The sequence below is a fragment of the Meleagris gallopavo genome, chromosome 8 (genome assembly GCF_905368555.1).
Source record: "Meleagris gallopavo chromosome 8, MGAL_WU_HG_1.1, whole genome shotgun sequence".
NCBI lineage: Eukaryota > Metazoa > Chordata > Aves > Galliformes > Phasianidae > Meleagris > Meleagris gallopavo.
Window position 1 is genome coordinate 8,328,383 of NC_139411.1, and position 25,692 is coordinate 8,354,074.

At 37.8% G+C, this 25,692-nt stretch overlaps 1 protein-coding gene and 1 long non-coding RNA gene across 20 annotated transcripts in view; one reads left to right on the plus strand and one right to left on the minus strand.

Moving 5' to 3' along the window:
* The window catches only part of LOC104911910 (uncharacterized), a 34,909-nt gene extending 14,262 nt beyond the window's left edge, over positions 1–20,647 (plus strand). Inside the window, exon 6 of one of the 2 annotated variants that reach the window (XR_014884686.1) lies at positions 4,908–5,048. This is a non-coding gene — a long non-coding RNA (uncharacterized LOC104911910). Of the gene's footprint in view, positions 1–4,907; positions 5,049–19,297 lie in introns of those variants that run through there. The other variant, XR_014884685.1, reaches the window with a different exon arrangement.
* RTKN2 (rhotekin 2) overlaps positions 827–25,692 on the minus strand; it is a 189,808-nt gene continuing 164,942 nt past the window's right edge. For 16 of the 18 annotated variants that reach the window (XM_085229325.1, XM_085229337.1, XM_085229336.1 and 13 more), the window contains 7 exons: positions 24,518–24,718; positions 19,988–20,082; positions 18,304–18,410; positions 17,222–17,353; positions 9,701–9,866; positions 7,640–7,747; positions 827–6,098 (listed from right to left, as the gene is read on the minus strand). In XM_085229325.1, the coding sequence (XP_085085451.1) occupies positions 5,563–6,098; positions 7,640–7,747; positions 9,701–9,866; positions 17,222–17,353; positions 18,304–18,410; positions 19,988–20,082; positions 24,518–24,718 (1,345 nt within the window). In that variant the 3' untranslated portion in view covers positions 827–5,562. Of the gene's footprint in view, positions 6,099–7,639; positions 7,748–9,700; positions 9,867–16,854; positions 16,936–17,221; positions 17,354–18,303; positions 18,411–19,987; positions 20,083–24,517; positions 24,719–25,692 lie in introns of all 18 variants that reach the window. The other 2 variants (XM_085229340.1, XM_085229323.1) reach the window with 2 other exon arrangements.

Consider the following 25,692-nt stretch of genomic DNA (forward strand, 5'->3'; position numbering starts at 1 on the left):
TGCTTCACTAGTTATGAATTTTCTCCCTTTGGGAAGGTATATTAAGAACACTTAGAAAGCTTTCTTGATATAAACATGTTGAAAAATTGCTTTTTCACTATGAAAAGCATTTTAATGTCTCACAAACAGATTTTTCTGTGAATCTATAAATACACATATGGAAAGATAATATAACCAATATAACCATTTGGTGCTGGTATGTGAAAAGATCATATCTTATTTTTCTATCATTGCTTAAAGCAAACTGCAGCATTAGCTGTACAACAATCTTCATTAAAACGCTCAACTGCATTTGGCTTGCCTCACAAAATTATCAATCATACTTTATTTTTTTCACAGATCTATAAATCAGTCAAATAGTCTACAATTAAAACAATCTAATAACTCCCTCTATGTTTATTACAGTTCTTTTATGATAATTAAAAGTATACCTCACTTGAGCAGCAGGTAGCTTTAAGCAAGCAGAGTTGCTCTGAGCTCTGTCCAGCAAGAACAGGAGTCACTGTAAGATTGCCCAAAGCAAGGGGAAAAAAAAGGCTGGTGTTTGTGATGTTGGTGGCTCACACACAAATCTCCTGGATACACTGTAATACTAGTTGAGCAAGTAATACACACTGCCAAATGCTTTTTCCTCTCCTCCTTCTGTTAATAAAACCAAGAGCAATGCTGTTTGCTGCTGCCCGCACTAGAGGAGGCCAAGCTCAGTAGGCAGGGTCTGATGTGAGCTCTTTGAAGGTAGCCATAGGTCCTCTGATTTGACAGCAGCCACCAGCTACGGGGAAAAGTTTCATGTAATTTAGGGCTGAAGGAAATTACACTGAAACTCTTTTTTTCTAAAAGCATCTTTAATTTCAATCCAAATACAGTACGTTTGCAGCACAACATTAGAATTCCTGTTCCAACATTTCATAATACATTAGTTTCCTGTAATTAATTACAAATCAATTCTGAATACTAGGACAGTATTTTTAGATATGTAAAAAGTACCATAAAAATAACTACTTACAACCGTTACTACAGAAAAAAAAAATTACAAATGTAAAAATGTAAACATTTAGGCTAAAGTCTTTAAAATTGCAAAACCAAGCGAACAGCACAAAACACAAGGTACCATCTAAAGTGACTAAATCAAATCTTTGTACAGGCAGCGCTGCAGAAGTTGTTTGTGCTACGTGAAATTCACATTCAGGTTTGGACTAGATTTAAGCTCTGCTTCCTAACAGAAAGGTTGGCTGTTGTCTTCACAATACTTCAAGGCTGCAATCCCACTACTTAATTGCTTTTAAGCAGAAATTAATTAATTCCAGCAAAGGAGAACAAGCAGGACAAATTTCAGAGCAAGCTTGCTGTGTTCTTTACAAAAGCAGCATATCAGTGCAGCTCAGAAGCAGCAAATGAACAAGATGCACAAAGCTACCAGCATCTTTGCTGCACGACAGTAGGCAGGTGGGGCAGTTCACTAGCAGTGCAGTGTCTCTGCAAGAATCCTGTTTTTCTGCAGACTCCACCACAAGGCAGCAGTGCACTGGTTTGCTTGCACAACTGTGAGAGGCAAATAACTGGGCTGCAAGGGCCAGGAGAAGCCACAGGTCTCATGCTGTCTTACCCAACCTCAGCCCAGCAGGAGGCTGCCTGACTTCTCTACACCCTTTGTGAATTAGTTCCTATTTCTGCACTGTTTCTAGATGCTAATCAAATGACTCAGCTATTGAGTTCCTCTGCTGAATATTTGCCCTTGTTACAGTCAGGCACACTTGAGGCAAAAAACAATGGAGAAGTTCTAATTCCTGAACGAGTCTTTTAATGATTAGAAGGGGACTGATGTCTTAGTGAAATATTTTAATTTGTCACTGCATGGAAAAGCCAAAAAAATGTAAGTTTTCCTCACAGATATATCTTGTAATTATACTCCTAAAATTTGCTGGCTTTATTACTTTTATTTATGTTCTTTTGAGTAGACAAAAGCAGAGTACAAATCTCTTCCCTAGAACTGACTTTATTGTATTGCTGAGATCAACGTTCACTGGTAGCCTGCAGTTTTTAATCAGTGAAAGCAGCCTGCTGAACAGAAGATGAGAAGGCAGTAATAAAAGGCAACACATAAGGGAAAAAAAAAAAAGAAAAAACACTAAGTCAGTACAATAAATATTAAAACCTGAAGTCAACTGATGCTTCATAACAGGGATTATACAGTGGTTGCTTAAAATAGCAGAAACTGCATTCGGTAGCAGAAACATTTCCAGCTGTAGGAGCCTAAACATGTAATTAGTTTAACAAGTCTCAGCAGTGTCATGACATTTTGCAGGACTGCAAGAACAATATTGTTGTGCAGAAAGAGGATGATCAGGGTAATTAATGGCCTCGTTTGCTTACGGTGATCAGGGCAGCACACTGAAATGGATGGTATGAGACTAACTCAAGGATAGATTGTAATGTCAATCAACACAGCCTCACAGAGAAGAGGTCTCAAACAACGGGCTGCATTTTTGTAAGCTGAGCTTACAAAAACACCTGCACTGGAGTGTTATCCTTAGGACCCCAGGGCACCTGGCACACACCAGACGAACATGTCATTTCTTTAAAATACCCGTCACAGATAAAGATCAATATAGACTGTTGTGCTGAAAACAGATAACTAATTTCAAAATGCAGTATTAATAGGGAATCAGCAGGATGCATAGAGGCTTGCCCTGAATTTCCATCTTATTCAGTTTTTAAAGGCACTTGGAAAAAAGAGACATAAACTCAATGGCCTGTTTGCTTTTCCCCACCCCCATTCATGTCACTGATCTAATAAAAACTTATCACCTCTCTCTACAAACCTTGCCTTGCATTCAATTTTAAAAATCAATGATCTGGAAGAAACTGTAAAAATCACTTGCAATAAATTTGCAAAGGACATGCAGGCTACTGGAGTAGTAAAGAATGGGGACAGGTCACTCATACACAGCAATCTGGATCGCTTCATAAGCGGTATTTTAAGGCTGGTAAAATACAGTGTATACTTCCAAGAAAAAATAAGTTAGGATAATAGGGGGATGAAGTACCACATTCCAGAAAGAGACTCTGAAGAGGACCTGAAACGTACAAGTCAGCATCCAAGGTAATGCTTCTGCAAAAAGAAGGATAATGTGATTTTTGCGGAAATAGAGTAGGGAGGTATTTATCAAAGTAAGAAGATCACATTATGTCTGTGTAGTCCTGCTGGATCACTGTTGACACGTAGCATCTAATTCAGAGGTCACACAAAAATATTTAAATATGTGAGAAGTACAGAGAAGAACGTGAAGATTAATTAGTCTTGGATAACATTCATTTCCATAGGAAAGTTAAGGAATTCAGTATATCTCATCAGAGAAAAGGTTAAAAGGGACATAATCATGATTTATAGCTACACACAAGCAATTAGAAAAGCTGATACTACAGAGATCAATATAAGCAATCAAAGGCATAAAAAGACCAAAATAACTTAAGGTGGAGCTAGAAATGCAAATAGAAAAATCAAGTGAAAAACGTACCTGGGATAATTAACTACTGCAACAGGAGGGATGGGTGAATGCTCGTCGCTTGAAGAATTTAATATTAAATGCCTGCCTAAAATATGTATGTTGTAGTTCAAAACAAAGCTCCTGAATTTAACAGGAAAACTGCTCATTGAAATTCAATGGCCTGTTGAATTTAAAAATGAATTCTCGTTATGTTGCCTTCTTGCCTCATATATTCAAGAGATTTATTTTGAAGTATAGCAGCTAAGTGGAAGGGGGTTACCACAAAAAAAGATATTCTTTCTTTTCATAGGAGAGTTACATTTAATGCTAGATTTAAAGCTAAATAATCTGCAGCTGCACCTTTTTTCCCCCCTCTATGTTTATTTTTTCCTATTTCTTGTTCAGAATTGCACAGTCCACTTAGTGACTGTGTCTAATTTACATAATCATGTCGTTATTCTTCAGTTTTTCTGTTCCTATTTATAAACCATTCACAAACCATCCACTTAAGTAACAGCATGATTTGTTGTAAGAATTATTGTGGCTGTTTCCAAGGGAAAATGGAATGTGATTAAATGAAGAACGAACAATGACATTTCTTAAACAGAGAGTTCTAATCCCACAAAGGGATTTGTAAATGAAACCTGCCCATCAAATTCCATCCTAAACAGCCAATGAACTACTAAGGAAATGCAGCAGATATCTTTACAACTTTATAGCCAAGAGCTTAGCAGAAGACAAAAAATAGATAAACAAACTAACCAACCATGCACACAGTATCTTCCAGAGAAATAGTAAGGCTCCCAAAGCCATCTGTACTTTCAAAAAAAAAAAAAAAAAAAAAATTAATGACGTGTATGTATACAGTTGCTGATAAAGACTCAACACAAGTCTGAATACTAAGGCTCTAGAGGAAAATCTGCAAGCAGACCTTTGCTCCTGGCTAAATTCCAGCTTCTGAGAGAAATGCATCAAGCAAGGAAAGGGCTGGATATTTAAGCTGTGGATCCAGGAAAAAGGAATCTTTTCTGCATGAAATAGATTTTTTGCAGGTGCCACAGGAACCATAATAACCCACGCTTCTTATAAAAAATTAGTGAACAGTGATATAAGAACATCAGAGTTCAATATTTTCAAGTGAAGAATTTGTTCTCTTATTTCAAAAATGAGTGGGGAAATAAAAAACCTATTTGTTTACCAATAATGCCATCACCTTTACAAAAAGCTGTCTACAAGGAACAGCTGAGAAGTACCATGAAGGAGGAGTGATGCGACAGAGCTTCATTCATCAAAAAAAAAAAAAAAAAGATTTAAAAAAAAAAATCCCTAATAGGTATTCATTGGCAGAACTGCTTTGACATGTTTGTATTAGTCCAAAAGTAAACCATACTGATGGATTCCATTCCTGTTCGTATGCAGACAGACACAGTCCATTGAGACGTGCATGCACCACAGAGGACCACAGAGATCCTGTTAAATTGGTGGAACTGCTTCAGAAACTCATCCAGAGCCATTCAGAAGTGTGCAGTAACTGTTCACAGCACATTATCTTATAAGCAGCGGTTCTTAAACATTGAGGGAGATATGAGAATATTTCAGGTGAACCCAAGCACAAAGCCCAAAAAAATCAGTTCTGGGAGACTGGTGTTGAATATGTGAAATTCCCCATTGAATTAGTTTAAGGATCTGCAGATGGGATCAGCAGAGGGACTGGGAGAAGCCCACAGTAAAATCCCTGCAGCACAGACTCTGAGATACCCTAAATGCTGACAGTTTTTCAAGGGAAAAGTACTGAAACATTGTTTCAAAAATAGCATCATTATTTGAGATAGAGATAAACCCTTCCTCATTATTTGTGTAATTATTCAGATGTTAGCAATAACAAGTAAATTAATAATGCAGCTAGTAGTAGTGTTCTAGATAAAAGACCAAAAACAGAGAAACAAACCAACCAACCAACAAGACTTTAGCCTCAATACTTAGAAACTACATGGCAATACCAATTTTCACTCAAAAGTTACGTATAAGGCTGAAGAACTTACTTAAAATTCCAGGGAATTTTCTAAGCCAGTAATTAAGTCTGTGGCTGTAACCGTGATCTAGGGTCTAGCACTTCTGTGATGTGTTTCCGTCTAGGGGATGGTACTGGTTTGCTTTCAGACTCTGTCTTAGTAACCAAAGAAATGGGATTCCTATGGTCAGCCAAACTGTTTTTCCTACAAGGACAGATTCTGCGAGGAGCAGCAGCGGGAGTCTGCAATTGTTGTGTTTCCATAGATAACGCTGAATCTAAAGAATTACAAGATGTACCATCAGGCCTCTCCCAGTTCTCCTTGTCCTGTTCCTCTGTGTTCCCACGTGCTTTTGCATTGTACGCTGGTTTATCAGAGGGTGGAGGCGGAGCTCTTCTTTTCTTCCCTCTGCCATCATTAGGACTTGCAATATGCATATTTTTCTGAACAACCATCTCATGAGATCCATCAAAGAGTGAAGCCCATAAGGAAGATGCAGGCTCTTTTTGCTGGCAAAGCAGGAACTCACCATCACTCTCTTCAATTTTTCTTTGTATGATATCAGCTAAGCCCTCATGTTTCACTGGAGAATCAATGCCTGTAATTTTAAGGGACAGCAATTAACTCAGATTAAAATGCTACCCATGACTTTACTCCTCTCTATTTTATTACTGTTCAGAATACAAAACTATTAACCATGTCTCATGAAACCTGGACTGCTATTAAGTGTATTAATGGAAGAAATGGAAAAGATTACATATGCTTTCATAAGAGAAAGCTGGGGGATAGAACTGTTTTCATGACAGCTGGTGTTGAGAGAACAGGGTAGAAAATTGATCCTTCTTTCCAAGTAAAAGCTGGAAAAAAAAATTACAAAAATATATAGACATACATACATACATATCTACACACACACAGACACAATCTACATAATAGATATATTTTGCTGTACAGCACTTTGAAATTTTCATTTTACACAAGGTGCGTGGAAAAATCTATGACTAAATATTCCTGTGCCTCCGGCCTGCAGAAAATTGAACGTCTTTACATATACCATTTTTCTTTATGTGCTTTAAGATTCTCTTGCCCCATTTCTGATCTCTCATATTGAATTTTCTAGGTAGACCGCAATAATGCTAGCCTTTAAAACAGAAGCAATATCTTTTCTATTTCAGGTCGCACGTTAAGGATTTTAAAAACAATTTTAAACACAGGATTTTACCTATGAATACTGTCAATAAGCAGAAAAACACTGGTAAATTAAGCATGAAGCAGAGTTTGTGTTCTGCTCCACACTGATATATTTGAGCATCAGCAGAATTATACTACAGCTTTACCTTCATGGAACTTCTATATAGTTGATTTACTGCCTTCCTGCTCTGTGTTCATAGCTGAGGTAGTGTTGTGACTGCTCGGTGCTCCGATGCACAGGAGCTCGATGACCCACTCAAAATGGCATTTTGAGCATCTTCACAATTCCAATCTCAAGCAGCAAGCAGTCAAGCATTTATAGTCATACAGTGTTTTTCACCCATTACTGTATTAGATCCATTAAAACAGTGACCTACTTTTTCTAGTCTGTAAATATTATTTCTGTAATGAAACTATTAAAATAATCCTGCTGCAAACTATTTTGCTCTGCAAAAGTAAGTCTTAAATACAAGCTAGGTATGTTCTGAGCATATTTTTCAACATTATTAAGAAAAAATCGTAGGCAAGTTAAGTTAGGTAAGCTTTTAAGTAGTGTTAAAAAGAGCAAATTTTTATTTAATTTTTTATTTTTTTAATAATTTCAATTAGTTAGATGAGATTATTTTGCCTTTACATTCCTTGAGCTTTATACTACTCCCACAGTAAGCATTTATTTCTAGTGGTGGCTTTGTTCCTCATGTTCAGGTCTCCCTATTTACAGTTCAGATCACAAATTTTTTGTTTCAAGGTTAAATAAATAAATAAATAAATGGCGCAATTACAAATTCAGATTTAACATGAACTCCTTGGTATGCAATTATGTTGCTCTTTCATTGTCTGAATTGCCCTTGAAAAAATCAGCGTTTCAACATTAACACCAGAAGCCATCTCAATGCAGACAATGTTGTTTCTGTTACCCTGCGACTTGAAAAGACAAATCCCACTTACTCATATCATGGTAGACAGAGGTCGCTTCTTTAGTCAAGAACAAAGGTGGTTTCCGTGGTGACATAATCTCAATTTTCATAAGTTCTTCACAACAGTGTTTCCACTGGCCTGAGAGAGAAAAGAGAACAGCGATTGGAACTTAAGCACTTCAGCTTGAAAAAACTGAAGTTGTTAAGTTTCCTAACACAGCCTATCTCCAAAGCAATACCAAACAGTAAGCACCTAGTCTTACTTAGCAGGAGAGCTCAGGATGCACTTTCAGTATTTTCAACTCTTAATTAATTATGACTTTTAGCACAGAAGTTGTGAGCTACCACCTTTAACTGAAGCATCCCAACAGTACTCTTATACCATAATGATTAAATATCACAGTTTGCCTTCTAACTCCCAAGCCCGGTATAAATTCATCAGAAAAAAAATCATAACTTATCAACGTACTGCAAGCTGGGTGTTACACAACCGCTATAGTAAAGGAACAGTTTTGTCTTTCGTAGAGGGTAACTTGCCTTTTATCTGCTAGTAGACAAGAAAACCTCTTTTACTATTAATAGATTTTGACCTTAAGGAAAACAAGGCACAGTAAAATTACTTTGTTCATTCCAATCATTCCAAGTTTTCCAAGCACATTAATTTTAAGAGATTTTTTAGAACCACTGAAGCAAAAAAAAAAAAAAAAAAAAAAAAGGCATTTAAAGGCTAAGTGACCCATTTTTTCTGAACCTAAGGAAAATGTCTTTAAAAAAATCCATCGGTATTCTATCTATAATGAATAAGTAGTAGTTCTTTTACCCCACTCCACAGCTAATTTAAAGAAGATGTCCTAGTTTGTGCTTGGTGTTTTCATTAATTGATAAAACCTCTTCTTGTAGCTCAGAGAAAAAGGAGTAGATCTACAAACTACAACACCCACATAAGAAAAGCTCAGTTCACTGATTTGTTCGGTGTGGCCTCTGATTAAACACTAGTATTTCATCAATTGAGCTGGTTCTGTTTTCTGCCCTGGTGAAAATGACTATCAGGATCCAACTGTATTTTGTCACTGACAGCATAATAACTGTCAGGTGTTCTCTGCTCCTAGTAAACCTGTGAGTCAAACTACTAAAGCAGAGGAAAAAACGAAGACAATCTATATCATTCCTATAGTTAACACATGGTGTTAAACAAGAACCATGGAATGCTACCTGAAAACCATTTTGCTGTCTTACATGAGAAGAAACTCATTTCTTCTTGTAAGAACAGCTTTGTTACAGAGGTTACCGAAGTCAGTAAGACAGCTTACTGGAGAAAGAAACAACAACAAACCCAAACCACTGAAGATCTTCAAACATTTTAGCATGAAAAATAAAAAATTCAGGGTACCAATTTACCTCACTTACATCAAGTTACAGCTGTCATCAGTTTCCAATAGGCAGTGTGTATTTGCTTGAATGGATTGGACTGTGGCTAGGTGAGCACATTCCCTTGTGGCAAGGGGTACCATACCAAAACCTGAGAATTACCAGCAAAATCAATCCCTAACATAGCAAACTGCAACTTAATTAATACATAATACTGCTGGGTAAGGAATATACATGTTTCTGCTCGCAAGGACTGGCTGAATCTGAATCCTTGCCAAGGCCCCAGATGGATCCTGCATCCTCACTACTTCCCACTAAGGATTCCAGGCCCAAAGGTTTCAGTCTTGCAGAATCTCACAAAACCAACAAACCTGATAAGGGTGTGCAAGCAGAAGCAGCCCCACTCAGCTACAGTGGAGGAAGAGATAGTGAGAGTTTATTAGTCCTTCAAAAATAATTTAGAATGCTGCTAACAGAGGCCAAGTTACTTTGGATTTGTGGACACATTCTATTTATTGTTTCCTGCAAAAAGCCAGACTGAACGTGCGGATATTTGTCTTCCAATAGCTATGACCACCACCTAATATTATTCCAAAGAACATTTTTCTTCCCATCGCTGCAAACAAAGGATTATGAGGCAATTGTGATTCAAGTTGTTCAAAGATTCCTTTGATGTTACATAACATCCTTCAGGAAGGGCACAATGCTAGCACTGCTTGCTTACTTAGATCATAGAAGTGCTGCCAGAAAGCCTCCATCCACTTCTGAAGCTCTTCCCTACTGTCAGTAGCAAAAAGTTGAGTTGCAGCCTCTCCAGGCAGGGGGTTGATAACAGAAAAGCCATTGGTTCTTCTTTTGGAGTCTTTATCCACAGGTCGAATTCTGGTTTCCTAAAAATGACAAACTGTGGTAATGAGTTATTGCTTCAGCTCAACACTTGTAAGACTATGGCCAGTGACAGCATAATGGGAGTATAATTTGGCCTTTTTATCTAATTCAGATTAATCTCCAATTAAAAAAAAAGGAAAAAAGGAACTAAGGTCAGGAATTGCTTATAAAAGTATTTTCTCATATAACAATTTAAATGATACAATACATGAAAAAAACAAAAAAGAATGGAACAGAATTACTGCAATTCTGAATTACAGAATGTACATTCTGTGTTTCCCCTCCCAGTGCTTTCACCAGCTGTTCTCATGCATCACTCTACACAGTTGTTGGGTGAAAAACCTAGAAAATAGCAAGCACCTCTTTTTCTTAAAAATCTTCATCTAGACAATCACTTTTTCACGGTTAGGTCTCCTCCTACACATCTTTCAATTTTTTTATTCTTATTGAATGCATATATTTTACTTGAATTTCAGAGACTCAGGACATTCAGGGCAAAGGCAACTGCAGCAGGAAATGTATTCAGATACTCATCATGTCTCCATTTAAAGGAGCATTTGTAGAAGTTGTCAAGAGTGCTAAGAAAGTTCAGGATGGCCTAAGTTGCATCAAGGAAGGCTCATATTGGATATGAGGAAAAATATCTTCTCAGAAAGAGTGGTGCAGTATTGGCACAGACTACCCACAGAGGCAGTGGGCTCACCAGCCCTGTGGTGTTCAAGAAAGTTGTGGAGGTGGCACTTGAGGACGTGGTGGAGATGGGCTCATGATTGGACTTGATCTTAGAATCATTAAGGTTGGAAAATGCCTCTATCATTTTAAGCTATTCATACAGTTCCACTGAACAAGTTTCACAGAATCACAGAATGGCCAGGGTTGGAAGGGACCTCAAGGATCATGAATCTCCAACTCCCCTGCCACAGGCAGGGCCACCAACTTCCACATTTAATACTAGACCAGGCTGTCTAGGGCCCCATCCAACCTGGCCTTTAACACCTCCAGGGACGGGGCATCCACAACCTCTCTGGGCAGCCTGTGCCAGCACCTCACCACTCTCTCTGCAAAGAACTTCCCCCTGACTTCCAACCTAAATCTTCCCTCCCTCAACTTGAAACCATTTCCAACATGAAAAAAAGTTTTGCTGTAATATCAAACATTTGTCATTTCAGAATTTAGTTTTGCCTTATTTAGGGCAATATAAATAATTAAAAACACTGACAAATATAGCATAAATCATTCAGAACTAATGAATCGTTACTTCAAACGTTCAACTAATATCAGAAATATGCAGCAGTACTGTTACAGCCAAGGTTGTTCAGGGACATAGTTCAACTGATTTTATCACCCGAACTACATGCTATGAAAATAAAACTGTATCTGGTTTCTTTGTTATGCCCTTACTAACATAAAAAGTAGCATTTGCCATTGAATGAAAAAAAAAAAAAAAACAGGTTTCATGTGTAAGACACTGAAAAATGTTAGAAGTCTCACAAAATACAACAGAAGTTTTTTCCAGAAAATAACTAGTCAACACTGCTGTTTGCAACAACATGGTGAACAAATGAGAGTAATTAACACCACTTTGTTTACAAAAATAGAAGCAGAACGTCTGCAATATCTCTGCATATACACTTCCACCTGGCCAAGCAAGCGAAGACCTGTTACAACACTAGCACATCCAGGAGAGCAGCCTCAGCCCAAATCTTGATGGGGTGATGAGTTCCAGCACCAAGGAACCGGGCAGCACTTTACTGGCTGGAGCCTGGCTGGAAAGGGGGCTGCCTAACATACACTGAGAACATGCAGAGGCCTTGTGCCATGCAAGGGTGTCCCCTGGCATGGGGAGCACTGTGCATTAGGAAGGAAGCTGACAGCTAAAGCCAGTGCTGTGTTCCGCAGCTGGATAGGCAGCAAATCTAATCTCTGAGTAGTTTCAGGACACACCTTAAAATACAGTGGGGACAGATCAGCCACCTTCCTTACTACAGCTTTCAACCAGATGTCAGACTTGCACTGCAGATGTCAAATAGAAACCAACAGAAATTAAGTTGAGACACGAGAACCCATGGGGATAGGTCTAGTTCTGATCGTCAGAAAACAAAAGTTATTCTCAAGAATATTCCCCACATTTTCAGTGCATTACTTCAGTAACTGTTTGAAATCCTAACAGCTGCTTGTAGCATTCTGATGGATATGCTCATTTAAATTCTTCTGTCTAAAAATAGGAGATGAAGTAATTCATCCATAAGTGCTCTATATCCCATTAACTCAGGTAACCATAGATACCAGCAAAAAATTAAATCAAATAGATTAACATTTGACAGGTAAGAACTTCAAGCATACCATACACACAAGTTTATTTAATGATGTTTGCTCCAGGTTTTATCCCATAACTACGTTATTATTCAAAGGAGATAAATCCTCAAGCAACAATCTGTACCTGATGTTTGAATATTTAAAGAGTGATACAAGATGCCATTACAGTAATGGGCTGATGAATATGCCAAGCTTGGGTAAATTACACCACAAGCCCACTTCTTCTTAAAAATAAAAAATAAAAAGTAAACTGCCTTAAAGTACCACGTTATACATAGCACTGCTCCACATTCCCCGATCTCACAGACTGTGGAACCAATTCCATTACACCCCTGTAAAGCCCAGAACAACCAGCCAACTGGAGTAAGAAAAACTGAGCTGAACCCAGAGGAAACTCAGAGGACTCCTTTGGAGAGGCTGAGGCCAGTTGTACATCCTTACTATGTGCAAAAGATTAATTTTCTTTGAAAATGGGGAAAATGTCTTTTTCTTTTCGCTAAAAGAATATGTCTAAATAAATATGAGTCTTCATTTATATCTGTATGAAAACTGCTAAATCACGGCCTGAACCTCCGATTGAGGTTTGCCACCTGAGGCGAGCAATGAGTCAGCCACGGGAGCACAGGTGAAGGCAATTCACCTGTGCTGCTGGAAGGGGTGGAGCCTGGCTCCACCTCTCCTAGACCCATTTAAGAGCTGACTGCCAGGGGGAAGGATCTCTTCTGGAGATCCACTCTGCTGGAGTTTCACAAGCGAGCCTAGGATATGCGTAAGCATCCTGTCTTTTCTGCTTTGGTGTAATAACTGCATAGCCAAGCTCTCCGGTATGTCTCATAACTATAATATCTGTACGTTCATTGATTGTACAATATCTTTCTCCTTCAAATCAAAAATTCTTTTTGCCTGATACAGCTTATCTGGAAAGCTCATCTGCTAAGCAGAGTTAAACAAAAACAAAACAAAAAAAGAGAGAAGCATTTTATTGCTGAGGCAGCCCCTTACTGCTGAGCTAGATCTGAAGCACTGAGGAGCAGAGTTTATAAAGATAATTTTAAGACATCAATACAAATTGCAGTTCTTGAGAAAAATATTGAAAAGTCAAAAATCCAGTTCTATGTATCTGTTCTAAGATGAAACAAACCAAATTGCATATAACAGTCTTCCTTTGTGATTTTACTACCAAAAAACAAGGCAAGAAATAAAAACAATAAGAACAATAAAAATTGGAAACAAAATACAATTGTTGGCTCCTACTGTAATTTGTTGTTTGTTTTAAGGCAAGCAGGGAAGTTTGATAAATGTAAAACTATGGTTTTCTAAAATATGAGTGCAAGTCTGAATCTACCATGTTAGCTATGTTTCCTCCTTTCATCTCCATCATTTTGTAAGCTTGTATCACCATAACATTCACGCGCTTGCAGGATGGTAAGTATAATATGGAAGAGTAACGTTAGGATCACTGCATCATCATGGCTGTCTTCAATTTAGTGCAGCAACTTAAAGGCAGGATAAGGGGGAGATGGGATTGTATGACCAACCAGCAGACTGAGGAGCACCAGGGAGCTATAAAGCATGGCTTCCTAGTGACTCAATTTGAGCATGTGTGTTACAAGGTCCACCATGTTCTATCCAGGCACTGTATCTGCTTTCCCTACCCGTACCCACCATCTTTTTCAAGCAATTGCAAAAGCAAGTTGAGTAACACAACAGAAGATGCCAGATATCTGGGGGCATTTAACTAATTTATGTCCTTATATATTTTCACCTGTGAAGGGTCACCTAAACCAGCCAGTAGGACATAAGTACAATACACAGAACACTGATTTTCAGGTCTGCTCTTGCTTCACCAGTGCTGGAGTTGCCTGACAGAGGTAGTGAATATTGCTTGCTCCCTAAATGTTCACATTGCCAAGAACACGATACCCTTCTGTTCCAGTCCCAAGATGAACTTCCTAGTTTCCCAAAAATACTGCAGGATCCCCTATGAAGTTATGCTGCCAGAGCCATCGCTACATTTTCCCATGAGTTTTCTCTACTTGACCTAGCCCAAAATATGTTCCAACAAGAACTTAGCAACTGAAGGCTGCAAACATTTGTTCCTCATCCTGCTCACCACCACAGCTAGTACAAGCACAGAGAGAGCTCTGGGCCTGCTGCACCGCGTGGCACCAGACCAAACATCGTGCTGGCAAAATATGCCAGGAAGGAAATCATGATAACTACGTTCTATGTTATGCAGAAACCATGTCCCAGAATTCCTGAAGCTTCCCTCATACAATGCACAAAGAAAGTTCTATAATTTATGAAGAGGATACAGTAGGGTACGTATTCAGGATACTGAACAATAAGTGTGAAGTGCTGGCACATACACCAATTTGCTAAACTATCAAGTGTAGGCAAAGCCTTTATCATTCACTTCAAAGAAAACAAAGAAACAAAAAAAAAAATTAGGAATTGGTCCATTAGGAATATTCCTTGTTCAGGTTGGATTCCAGCTAATTTTCTTTGTTAGAGAAAATACAATTTCTCTACTTAGTTGTGCAATATAATATGTTATAATCACACTTAGCTGGAACAATAATAGTAACACTTGCATAATAGGAACTGCAGAACTGTTATTGCTCAACAGTGGTAGCAGTGAAGTCATTTGAAGTTAAAGTAATGACTCTGGTGGTCTTAATGGCTTCTTCAAGTCTCAATTCAAAGGAAAGGGAAATAAGACTATCAGTATGATTATTTTCCAGATTTCCTCATAAATCCATATGACTTCATTACTTTCCAAAAAGCATCTTTCAATTACACGGAGAGGATCAGCTTCACATTACAAGTAACAATACCAGATGCAACCAGAAGAGATTTTAGTTGGAACATACAGTTTTCAGTCTCAACTTTGATTTTGAAATTGCTATTTCAGTAACAAGACATAGCAGATAAGCCCATGCGATTAGCTCATTTTCATTTATGTCACAAGTTTCACAACAAAAGAATCAAAAAATCCACAACCGTTATATTATTTTCAAGAGAAACTGTTTAAGTAGTAAAGCATCCAAATATGTTTTACATTGCTTTGTTTTCTTTCTGGCTTCAATTTAAATTAAAGAAGGATTCACGGTCATATTTTCCAACAGTTTGATACTTTGGCAAAATGGTGTAATACACATGATTTATGTACATTGTGTACATTACCTGTAAAGATAAACTGCCAACATACAGACAGACTCCTGTTAAAAGCTGGATTTTAGAATCTAAGTGTGCTGGTAATTTGGAGAAGCAAAAACCCTTAGGAGAATATGGTTATTTGAAAAGGAAAAGCAAAGTAAGGAAAAAGACCAAAACAGCAACCCCTAAGGAAAGAATAGATAGAGATTCTGACAGACAATTTTCAAAAATACTCCCTTCACATTTTAAAATATGGATGTAGTCGCTCTGTGTTTCACTAAACCTTACCATTTCCTCACAGAGATTGTGAACAACTGGAAAATACAGTTTCAGTGAAGTTCAACTGACGCAATTAAAAGTGACTGAAGAGGTTGCAGCTAAAACTGTTCAAGTATTTATCACGTCAAAGCATTTTTTTTTTTTTTTTTTTACAAGTAAATAAGTAAACTCGAAGAAAAAAAATGGCTTTGTTAGAATACAGGACACTAGGAGAAGTCTGTTTTTAGTTAAGGAATCAATTTAAATCTTAGCACATGAAATGTTAGCGCATGAAAGCAGGTTACGCTGTTATCTCTAGCTTAAATGTTTTGTTAATATACAAGAATTACTCAAGGTGAAAACGCAATCATATTTTTCAGAAACTTTAAAGCCAGCAAGAGCTGATACTGCTGTTGTCAGAAGCAGTTCTTTGTTACTTTATGGCCCTATACATCACCGGTCTCGCCCTAGCTCCTTCCTTGTACCACACGAGCACTCGTGTGGTCATGTAGGGATCTAGATAAAAGACTGCATTAAGGAGAAGCATGGTTGAAGCCAGCCGTCCTCCTCCTCCCCCCAAGATAAGCTAATTTTAACTCACTTCAGTTCCCTAGTCCAGCTCATCAGTCAGCTGCCCTGCTGCTTGCCCAGCATGAAGCAGCACAGCAGCCAGAGCAAGCAACTGGGTGGGGGGAATGCTTCTTTGAGCTAGTGCTGGCATCAAGCAGCCACAGAAGTACAACACCAGAATCCAGATCAACCCATGCTTAACAGTTTCCAAATGTTTCTGTCTGCTTATGAAAGATGAACCCAGCTAGGCCAATTGCAAACAACATTAAATTCCTCTGCTCATCCTTATGTGATACTAACTCTTGATGACTGCGCAAAAACAGCTTTTAAAAGCATCTGTTCACTCTAATGCTCTCCATTCTAGAAGGTCCTTCCAATAACATTCATAAATTTAACACGTAAATAGTTGTTTAAAATTAAATACTTAGAGCATCTTTAGTCAAATAGCAGAATTTTAATGTTAAGTTTTAAATCCAAACTTTGCCTATCAGACTATGAAAAACACAAGTAATACCATTACAGAGAACAGAACTTCCAAAGTTAACTGTGCCCTGTACAAAACCAGTATTAAGAAAAGCAGCTTATTTTAAGACACTAAAATATTTTGAGCAGTTTTCCAATTCTCCCTCTAATTAAGACTGTGGAAGAATAAAATGAAACAACAAAAAGCTTTTGTTAAAATTTCACCTTACTGAGGACAAAAGCCTCCCGGAATGTTGCTAAAGGACTGCAGGGAATGGAACAGTCATATAACAAGTCACGTTTTTCCTAAAGAAAACAGCATCCTTTTTACCTATATGTTAACCAGTTTAGTGCAACAGAAGGAACTTACATCTGCTGTAAGAAATGTAACACCCTTGCAAAAAATTTCAGTGACTGGAAATTTTGCTGCAACATTTCCCACTGACACACTACCTACAGAGCTTTTTGCATACAAGCAGCTTAGTGCCCAAATGTATGTGTAAAACAAAAATAACCTCCCTCACAATAATAATTAAGAACAAAAACACCAAAATACAAGCAAGCAGAAAAACCTACATATGATCATTTTTACCTTATTGATGGAAACTGTCAATGCTGGCTCCACTTTAGCCTCAATTTCTTCTGGTGAGTAATAACAAGAGAGCTTTCCACCTCTCAGTATGCAATACAGCCTCCTCCAGCTTGTCAGATTTCCTATCATTTGCTAAGGGGAAGAAGTAGTCAGAAATTGCCAGACACAAGCTACAAATTAAGAGCATATTGTGAGGTATATACACCAATCAGCCCGCGTGATCAAAACTTCTCCACACTGTATCAATTCTTTCCTAAAAGAAAGACCTTCTGTTGCAAGAACACTTCAGAATCAATGTTTTTTGAAATGTTACCAATACTTTTAAATGTCTTTTGGCATTTTACAGTTTTCCCAGATTCACTGTCTTATGACACAATACAGAATCTGCCGTTTCACACAGAACTAGTGTCTACAGTAAGGACAAAACCCACCTTTATTAGCTACATTAATTAAGCAACAGAAGAAATAAAAAGAGTATTTAACATTGGAAGCATGTGGTACATTCAAAGATATTTGTCTAGAATCTCCATGTTCTCAAAATAATTTTCTGAGCAGCATTCATAAATACATTTTAATTTCATGATGAGACCAGAGCCTACAATGTGGCACTCCTGCCTGATGGCCCTCTGCTCACACCTTCTTGTTTGCCTAGTTGTGCAGTGAATCAAAATAGAGAAGTAAACTGAGCTCACAGTAATTGCTTTTGGAGGGATGAGTTTAACTGCTGCTCCCCACTCAGTTCACCATGCTAAGAGAATGAGTGGTATATATGAGGGTAAAAGCCAAGAGACCGTTAGGACTGCTGCTATTAACTACTGGGCTAAACAGATTCTGAAACAACTCAACCTGTATCTAGCAGCCCAAATAGTTTTATTGATAAGTACACCAAGAAGACGTTTATTTATTGATTCTTAGCCACTGACGATACTGTTTGTAAACAGTAACTATGAGATGTCCTCCCTCGCTCTAGGCAGAACAGGTAAGAAGAAACCACTCTGGGAAAAACAGAAATGTTTTAACAGTGAACTGTTGGTGACTGCTACCAGAAGAGCATCTAAACACAAGCAAGACTTTTTTTTTACCTGTTGATTCAGAAATCCCGTCATCATATCCCTAGCCATGCAGGAAGGCTGAGCAACTAAACGGCAGCACATGTTTCCATACAGGGGGAGCCAAAAAGAAGATTCCTCTGGGGGAAAAGACCAGACAGGAGAAAAAAGAAAAAAAGAAAAAAAGAAGAAAAAAAAAAAAAAAAGAGGGAAGAAGGGAAGAAGGAAAGGTTAAAAAAAAAAAAAAAAAAAGGGCAGAGTTCTGAATACTTTCCATAAATAAATTAGAAGTTTAACTTCTAATACTCATCTTTACTTTCAGATCATGAATATGAGTAAGCATTCTTTACATGTAAGGAAAGAGATCTCGTCCTGTAGGATTAAAGTAAAACTGATTCTTAGTCTTCAGTAAGTTTTTTATTAAAAATCATCAGAAGTTTTAAAAGAATTTAAATAAAAAAAGAAATACTGTTCTGCAAGAACAAGTTATTCTTAAAACAAACAAACAAACAAAACCCTCTAAATCTCACTTCACAGCTTTGGAAGAAAATCACTTTGGCTACCTCATCTAAGTAGGATCCCTAAGCCCTTCCCATCATGGCATGACTTCTTACATGTAAGCATTTTGCTTCAGATTGGTTTTTAAGACTTAGAATTTGTAGCTATCTTGTCTTGCACACTAAAAAAAGCATTCATGATTCCAAGAAATTAGCAACAAAATACTTATCTTTGTCATGCAAAAAACATGCTCTTCTGTAATTAGAAGCAGGTAATGCAACGTTCCATTGACATTACTCTGTCTTTAGTTGTGGTTTAGAAATGCTTGTAATGAAACAAAATATCCAGGTATGTCACTCCTCACCAGAATGTGTTACGCAAATTAATGAAAGAAAAGAATTTGAAGTAGAAAATAGTATCAAAGATACACAGAATTATTCTAAGCTGTTGAGAAACAAATGCCCCATAAATCTTCAAATCTGTACTTATTCAGAATAATGAAGTGTAAATAATTAAATTTTCTTTTCAGGTCAAGTTTACCTATGTAAAAAAATGAAGTTACCAGAAGTGAGTGAAATACAAAGTCACACGTCTTAATTTAACGAGGTGGATTGAAGGGTGGATTGCAGGAAGGACGATGGTTTTGGAAAACAATGGATGAAGTACAAAGAACTGTACTTGTGTTTCTTGAAATATCACCTTCAGTTGCAGCATAATCACCAAGCTAGCATCCTTATCAACTACTACCAGCAGGCTGTGCTGTCCCAGAGCTGAAATACAGCAATCAAGGCAAATCGCAAGCACACGTTTTTGTCCGGTGTCTAGTTCAAATTAAGTTGCTTTTTTTTTTTTTTTTTTTAAATACACTTTTGTTCTGACTACAGAGGAAAAAGCTGTTCTTTGCTCCAATACCCTCCTTTAGTTGTGAGAAAGGGGGAAATAATTTGTATATATGAGTACAACTCACTTAAGATCAAGATGCAAATAACAGAAGAAACTCCCAAATGAATTGAATTTTCCTCTGGACTTGAAATTGTACTCAACTTATAGTTTACTCAGCTGTGTATAGATGCTTGTTTTAGAACAGTTAAATATTTTGTTTAAGTTGTTCTATATTAAGTATCAAGAAAAATAATCTCTTTAAACTCTTTAGTTTACAAGAGAAATGCAAAATGTTACTGGGTTTTTATTTCCTTAAATTGGTACCATATGTACTTACCATTTCCTGTAATGGTAAGGTTGTGGGTCCTGAAACTGTCCTTGGCACTCTCCAGCCCCAAAGTGGTATATGCTAGCAAACCGTACTTTGCTCCACTAAATGTGAAAGACAAGGCATGTTTTAAGTCATTTCTGCTTTGTATTGCATAGACAGTAATTAGAGGGAGCCTATGGATGCCCGAGATAGCACATCTGCTTACAGGGACATGCCAAGATGCAAGGCAGCAGCTGTCCGTGGCCACAGGCTGCCACCCCCAGCCCCTTCCCACAGAACTGCTCCCCAGCATGCTCAGCTGATTCCCACATCCTCACCTCCTGCCTCCACCCTGCGCAGCACCTCCGGTTCCCTCCCACCCCATGACTTCCAGGCCAATGCTACAGAGCGCCATCAGCTCAGTCCCTCCAGCTATCTATCTGCACTGGCAACCCCAGACGTAAGGCCTGTGCTTTCCAAGCCTCCTGCAGCCCAAGGACACTAAAAGCATCTCTCTTCTCTACTCAGACCCAAGTAGCTTTCGATATTTGATAGGTTTGCAGCTTTTGACCCTAGACCTAACTCAAAAATGAGTGCAAAAATGTATACTATAGGCAACAGAAAAACAGATCATGAACTTGATCTGAAAACACAAGTTTCAAAATTAAAATCTTTATACTGCTTTTCCAGGCTGCTCTGCTCTTTTGCTTTGACTGTAGACTTCATAAAAGTTGGTCACACACACACACACACACACACACACAAGTATCCAATAGTTTGTTTCTTTGCATATAGAAAAAGAAATCTGTAGAAATCCTACAGCCAGTTTTGCAGCACAAAGGACTCTTTCACTTATTGTGCTTACAGGTATCAGTGTTGTATCTTTGGTTTAGATTTTGCCTAGGGGGGGAAAAAAGCTGGAAAAAAAAAAAAATCACATTTGCAATTCAGCACAGTGCATGTGGAATGCAGCTCTTGGAATAAACCAGTATAAATTTGGTACATGTTTAACCTTTTTCCCCAAATACTCTTAAGACTAAGTAACAGATTTACAGTCTAGCAATGCAGTAAGAATTCCACCTGGCTAATGGCAGTTTAAACAAAGTTCACACGAAAACAAACCACTTAGAATCACTAATTGCTTTCTCTAGCAGAATTGAGCATAAAATCCTTTAAAAACCTTCTGTACAGCATAAGATATCTTAGTGGTATAGAAGATGTTAAGACACTACTGAATTGACATCACCAGAAAATAAGTACTAATACTTTCCAAGTGTGAATTTTTCTAATAGCAGAGGGCGCAGTTTTAAAATCAGATGCCTATCCAGCTCTGACCCTAATGAAAGAGAGGAGACAGAAGATTAGCAGGGAGGTCTGTTACACATCTAATTCAAAGCAATAAATAGAAAAGTAAATATGATATAGCACTTTGGGCAAAGAACCACCTCTGTAAGACATTTAGAGGGGAATGCGAACAAAAACTCATCAACATTTGTGTATATTCCCTGTAGACCGTTCCCTAACAAAAGATTCCCCGCTGATTATGTTTTGCTATTCAGTTAAGCATTACCACTCTATTTAAATGGTACAAAGTAGTTCAGTTTCTTCTCACGGATAAAACTTCTGTGCTGATTTAGTTATTTTTTCTAAAGCATGACTAATTACCACAACAACCTTGCCAAGAAAACAGCTACTTCACTTTTAAAATATGCTTCCCAGTAATACTTTCTTTCTAAAACAGAACAGTCATCCCTTTTAGCCAACTTCAATATAATTCAGAAAAGTTATCTGCATCTATATTTTATATTTAACAAGCTAATCAGGATTACTGAGTATGTTTTGCCCGTACATGTGACAGAATTAGCTGACTGCCTTAAATGGCAGCTTCTCTGAATAACAAAGAACAATCTGCCCACTGCAGCTCATACAGCGTGGGGAAGGCTCACAGTTCGACCTGTGGCCCATCCAGTGGCAGGAGCACTGACGTTGGAATGCAGACACTGGGGGGAAATGTAACTGTCAGTAGTTACCCCTGTCACCCCTCCTATCAATGCATATTGGATTCATACAGCTCAGATTCCCGAAGCTGTTCCCGAATATTTATGTTGGAAATCCCTATCTTATTTCACTCATCCAGATGCACAGAGTGGAGGTTGTGCAAGTCAAAACACCTTCCAGTTGCATTTTATATAATGAAAGGTAAAAACAAAAATAATCATCAGGCCTAAAAAAAACCAGCAATAAAAATGAGGCCATTAGATTAGAATGTGTACTTCTAGCAAAATTTCAGTGTGAATTTCCAAACACAGGATACAGAAGCCATATCCCCAGCTCAGCAGAGGGCAAATACATGAAAGGCCCCAGCAAGTCCCCCACATAGGCCAGTACTGCCAGTTAACAGAACGTGCACGTCTCCAAAGTGCAACTTCTGGAAATCAGTACTATACCTGCACTAAATGTCCTTCTCCTGTGACAAATGCAATACTAATAATAACAACAACAGAAAAAATGAAGTGGGCAAAAGACTGCATAAAAAATGAAAAAAGATAATTAAGAGCAGACAGTATCAGTATAGCTGATATTAACAAATAAAGCAACCATTCAAAACAATTTGTCATCAAGCTTTTATGAGAAGTTATGAAGCTGACAGGGAGCCTTCTAACTTCTAAGCTAAGAAATTTGGCACAGGAGGATCACAGAATTTTTGGAAAAGGGACAACTTCATCCCACGTGTGCTCTGAGAGAAAACAGCCAATACAAATGGAATCTACAGAGGAAAAGTGTTCATAAAATACAGCAAGTTCCCTTTTTATTGTTGTGGTTTAATTTCACAGACTGGACTGGTGTAATTCTTTGAGAACACTTGAAAGATGCAATCTCCTCACCTCTAAGGGCTACATTACCATGGTCTTAATAATATAAATCTCAAGGGGAGGCTATATTTAAAAAAGAAAAAAAGACAACTTATTTTCAGCCTGTAGTAAGACACTTGTTCCCAATAATCTTTTTTAATCACCTAGCAAAGCCATTAGTAAACACATCACTAGTAATTCAATTTTGGTAAGAAATTAACAGCCACGGTGAGATGATGACTTATGGTAGGGAAAAAAAAATAAAAATTACCTTCAAATGGAAGAAAGTAAAATACAACAAATTATAGTTGAGAAACCTAAAGCAAAACCCAAGCGATGGGGCAATAGTGAGGACTGCCTACTGATTCTTCTTGCTTAAAAGACAGGTGATCTATATTCAAGTGAGCATGGCCAACAAATAAGCCTGTGGTTGTATCTGAAGCCAACCGTACCTTATGGCAGCGTGTCATCAGCCAGCCAGAGCTTGAGGGAAGCATATCCACCTGACATGATGCATATTGAAAAACACTGCCATTAGGTGGAAGGTACTCTAATGTTAGCAGTAAAACTGCCTTGCTCTGTGGCTAAGACATCTTGGATGTGTGTTTTTCATTGAAATACTAATATTAGCGTATGGCAATATTAGCTCAACAAAGATAAACTATGATTTCATGTTCCCTTTTATAATCCAGGCAAATAGACACACAAAACAAGACTAAGACTTTTTCTCAAAATGTGGCAAAAATTATACACGGATTCTCTGCTGCTGAGCCATCAGGGGGAAAAAAAAAAAAAAAAAAAGCAATATTTAAAGTAATTTAAGTAATATTTACTTTCTTAAAAAAATAAAAATTAAAAAAATCAATTTTGCAGTAGTTACAGTTTAGGTACTTGGGCTGCTTAAATCACAATGAAATTAAAGTAGTTGGGAAATATTAGTAGGCAGTTCACTTCATTAAAAATACATGAAAGACTTAAGATCGTTTTTAAAAGGAAACACAGGTGAATTACTGAGAAAAGCATTTATTTCTATGAAAATGGAAAATCATAAGTCATTTCAAAATGTTCTGTGCTGAAGTCAATTAAGGAAACTCCTGTTAAGCAGCAAGTAATTGTAAAATGCCCCAGCCAGTCCAGAGACTTGCTGAAAAGCCAGAAAACAGAACAGCCCCCACGTACACAACACAGCACAACAGCCCTATCAATTTCATTAGGGGAAATGCTATAAGAGGGGCTTCCCCTGCCCACACACCTGTTTGTTACTTCACAGAACCTGCACCTTTTAGAAAGGTCTACCATTCTGAAAAGCAAAACTGCCTGGGTGCAAAATTGATGCATGGAGTGAATGGGATAGGGGAAGAGGAGGGGTAGATGGAGGGCCACAGACACATCACACAAGCTTGATTTTCTCTAGAGATCAAACTGAAGTATTTCTGAGTTGCAAATAACTGTGGATTTACCAGCTGTGTAGAAGAAAGACAGTCTACTCATGTGTTTAAAGATCAGAACTGGGCCCCAAGGCTGAGCTACATAGCTGGAATTCACACCTACTTTCTCATTTCCTATTTAAAATGTAAATTCTTTTCCACCTGGTTAAGTACATAAATAATCACGTTCTTGGCTATTTTCCAAATATTGACAATGTATTTGGGCTATTTCTATTAAAATGAATAATAAAACTAGAATACCCATATGTGTATCTTACTGGATGACAGGGTCAGGGAGCAAAATGGAGTCAGTGCCGTCTTCTTCCAGCGTAGCTTTGAGTTTCTTCCCTGTAGCTTTGCTGAAGGATGTTTTAAGCTTCTTTACTAGCTTCTTAGGGGTGTTTGCAACATATAAAGACTCCTCTGTGCAGCAACTATACACTTCAACCTTCACCTGGAAATCTGGTCCTGCTTCATCACTGAAGGGGGTGGGGAGAAAGTTTCACAGCATTTGTTAGTGAATTGAGCACCTAGCCAAGGAATGCAGTTGCTACAATATATTTATTAAATAGCATATATTGCTAATCAAGGGAAGGAATTACATCAGATTCAGGGAAAGACATACATTAAAATGGAATTAAAGGCTAGAGTACACAGTGGAAATTTAGTGTTGAAGTCACGAGATGGATGTTATAATTAAACCATAAACAATTGCAAACAGGAAATTCAACGTTTAGCTTAAAAACTGGAGAAAAAACCCACACCGCTCATGTGATGGAAATACACAGGCAAGACATACAAGCACACTTCAATCTGCCCTCTACTGTTATGCAGAAATAACACGACTGAAAACCTATCGTGCCTGTGATCCCAAATCAGACTGAACTGTCGCACCCATCCCCTTATTATTAGTAGAAAAGCAAATCCTACCTCACTCACAAGCAACAAATTTGTCATTCATAGTATCTATCTACCTGCTGCTGCGTTCTTCTGCCCACTCCCTGTTGTCTCTCTTCAGTTCTACTAGCTCTCAACGTTCTCAAGCTGAGTCATCAAACTAGAAGCCTAACCTCATCTTTCTGGTACAAATCCTTCACTACATATTCATAAGGAAATTATCCCAAAAGCTTTTAAAGAATTTCTTCTTTATCTGTGGGCACACAAGGGAATTTTGAGTGCTTTTGCTGCATTATTTTACAGAAAATCATAATGGTAAATTCTCCAAGAACAGATATATCTTTCAAGAAGCAGATTTAAATTCTTGCCCTTACTCTAAACTTAAGCAAGTGTTAAGAAAGAAAGTTTGATTTACAGATCTAAGCTCTCTCAACTACTCACTTTTTAAGATCTTGATTTAAAGTTTTCAGTAGTTCTAGATTTCCAGTCAGTCTTCCTCAGGAGACTGAATCTAAATTGCTAATATAAAAAATAAAGCAGCACACACACACACATA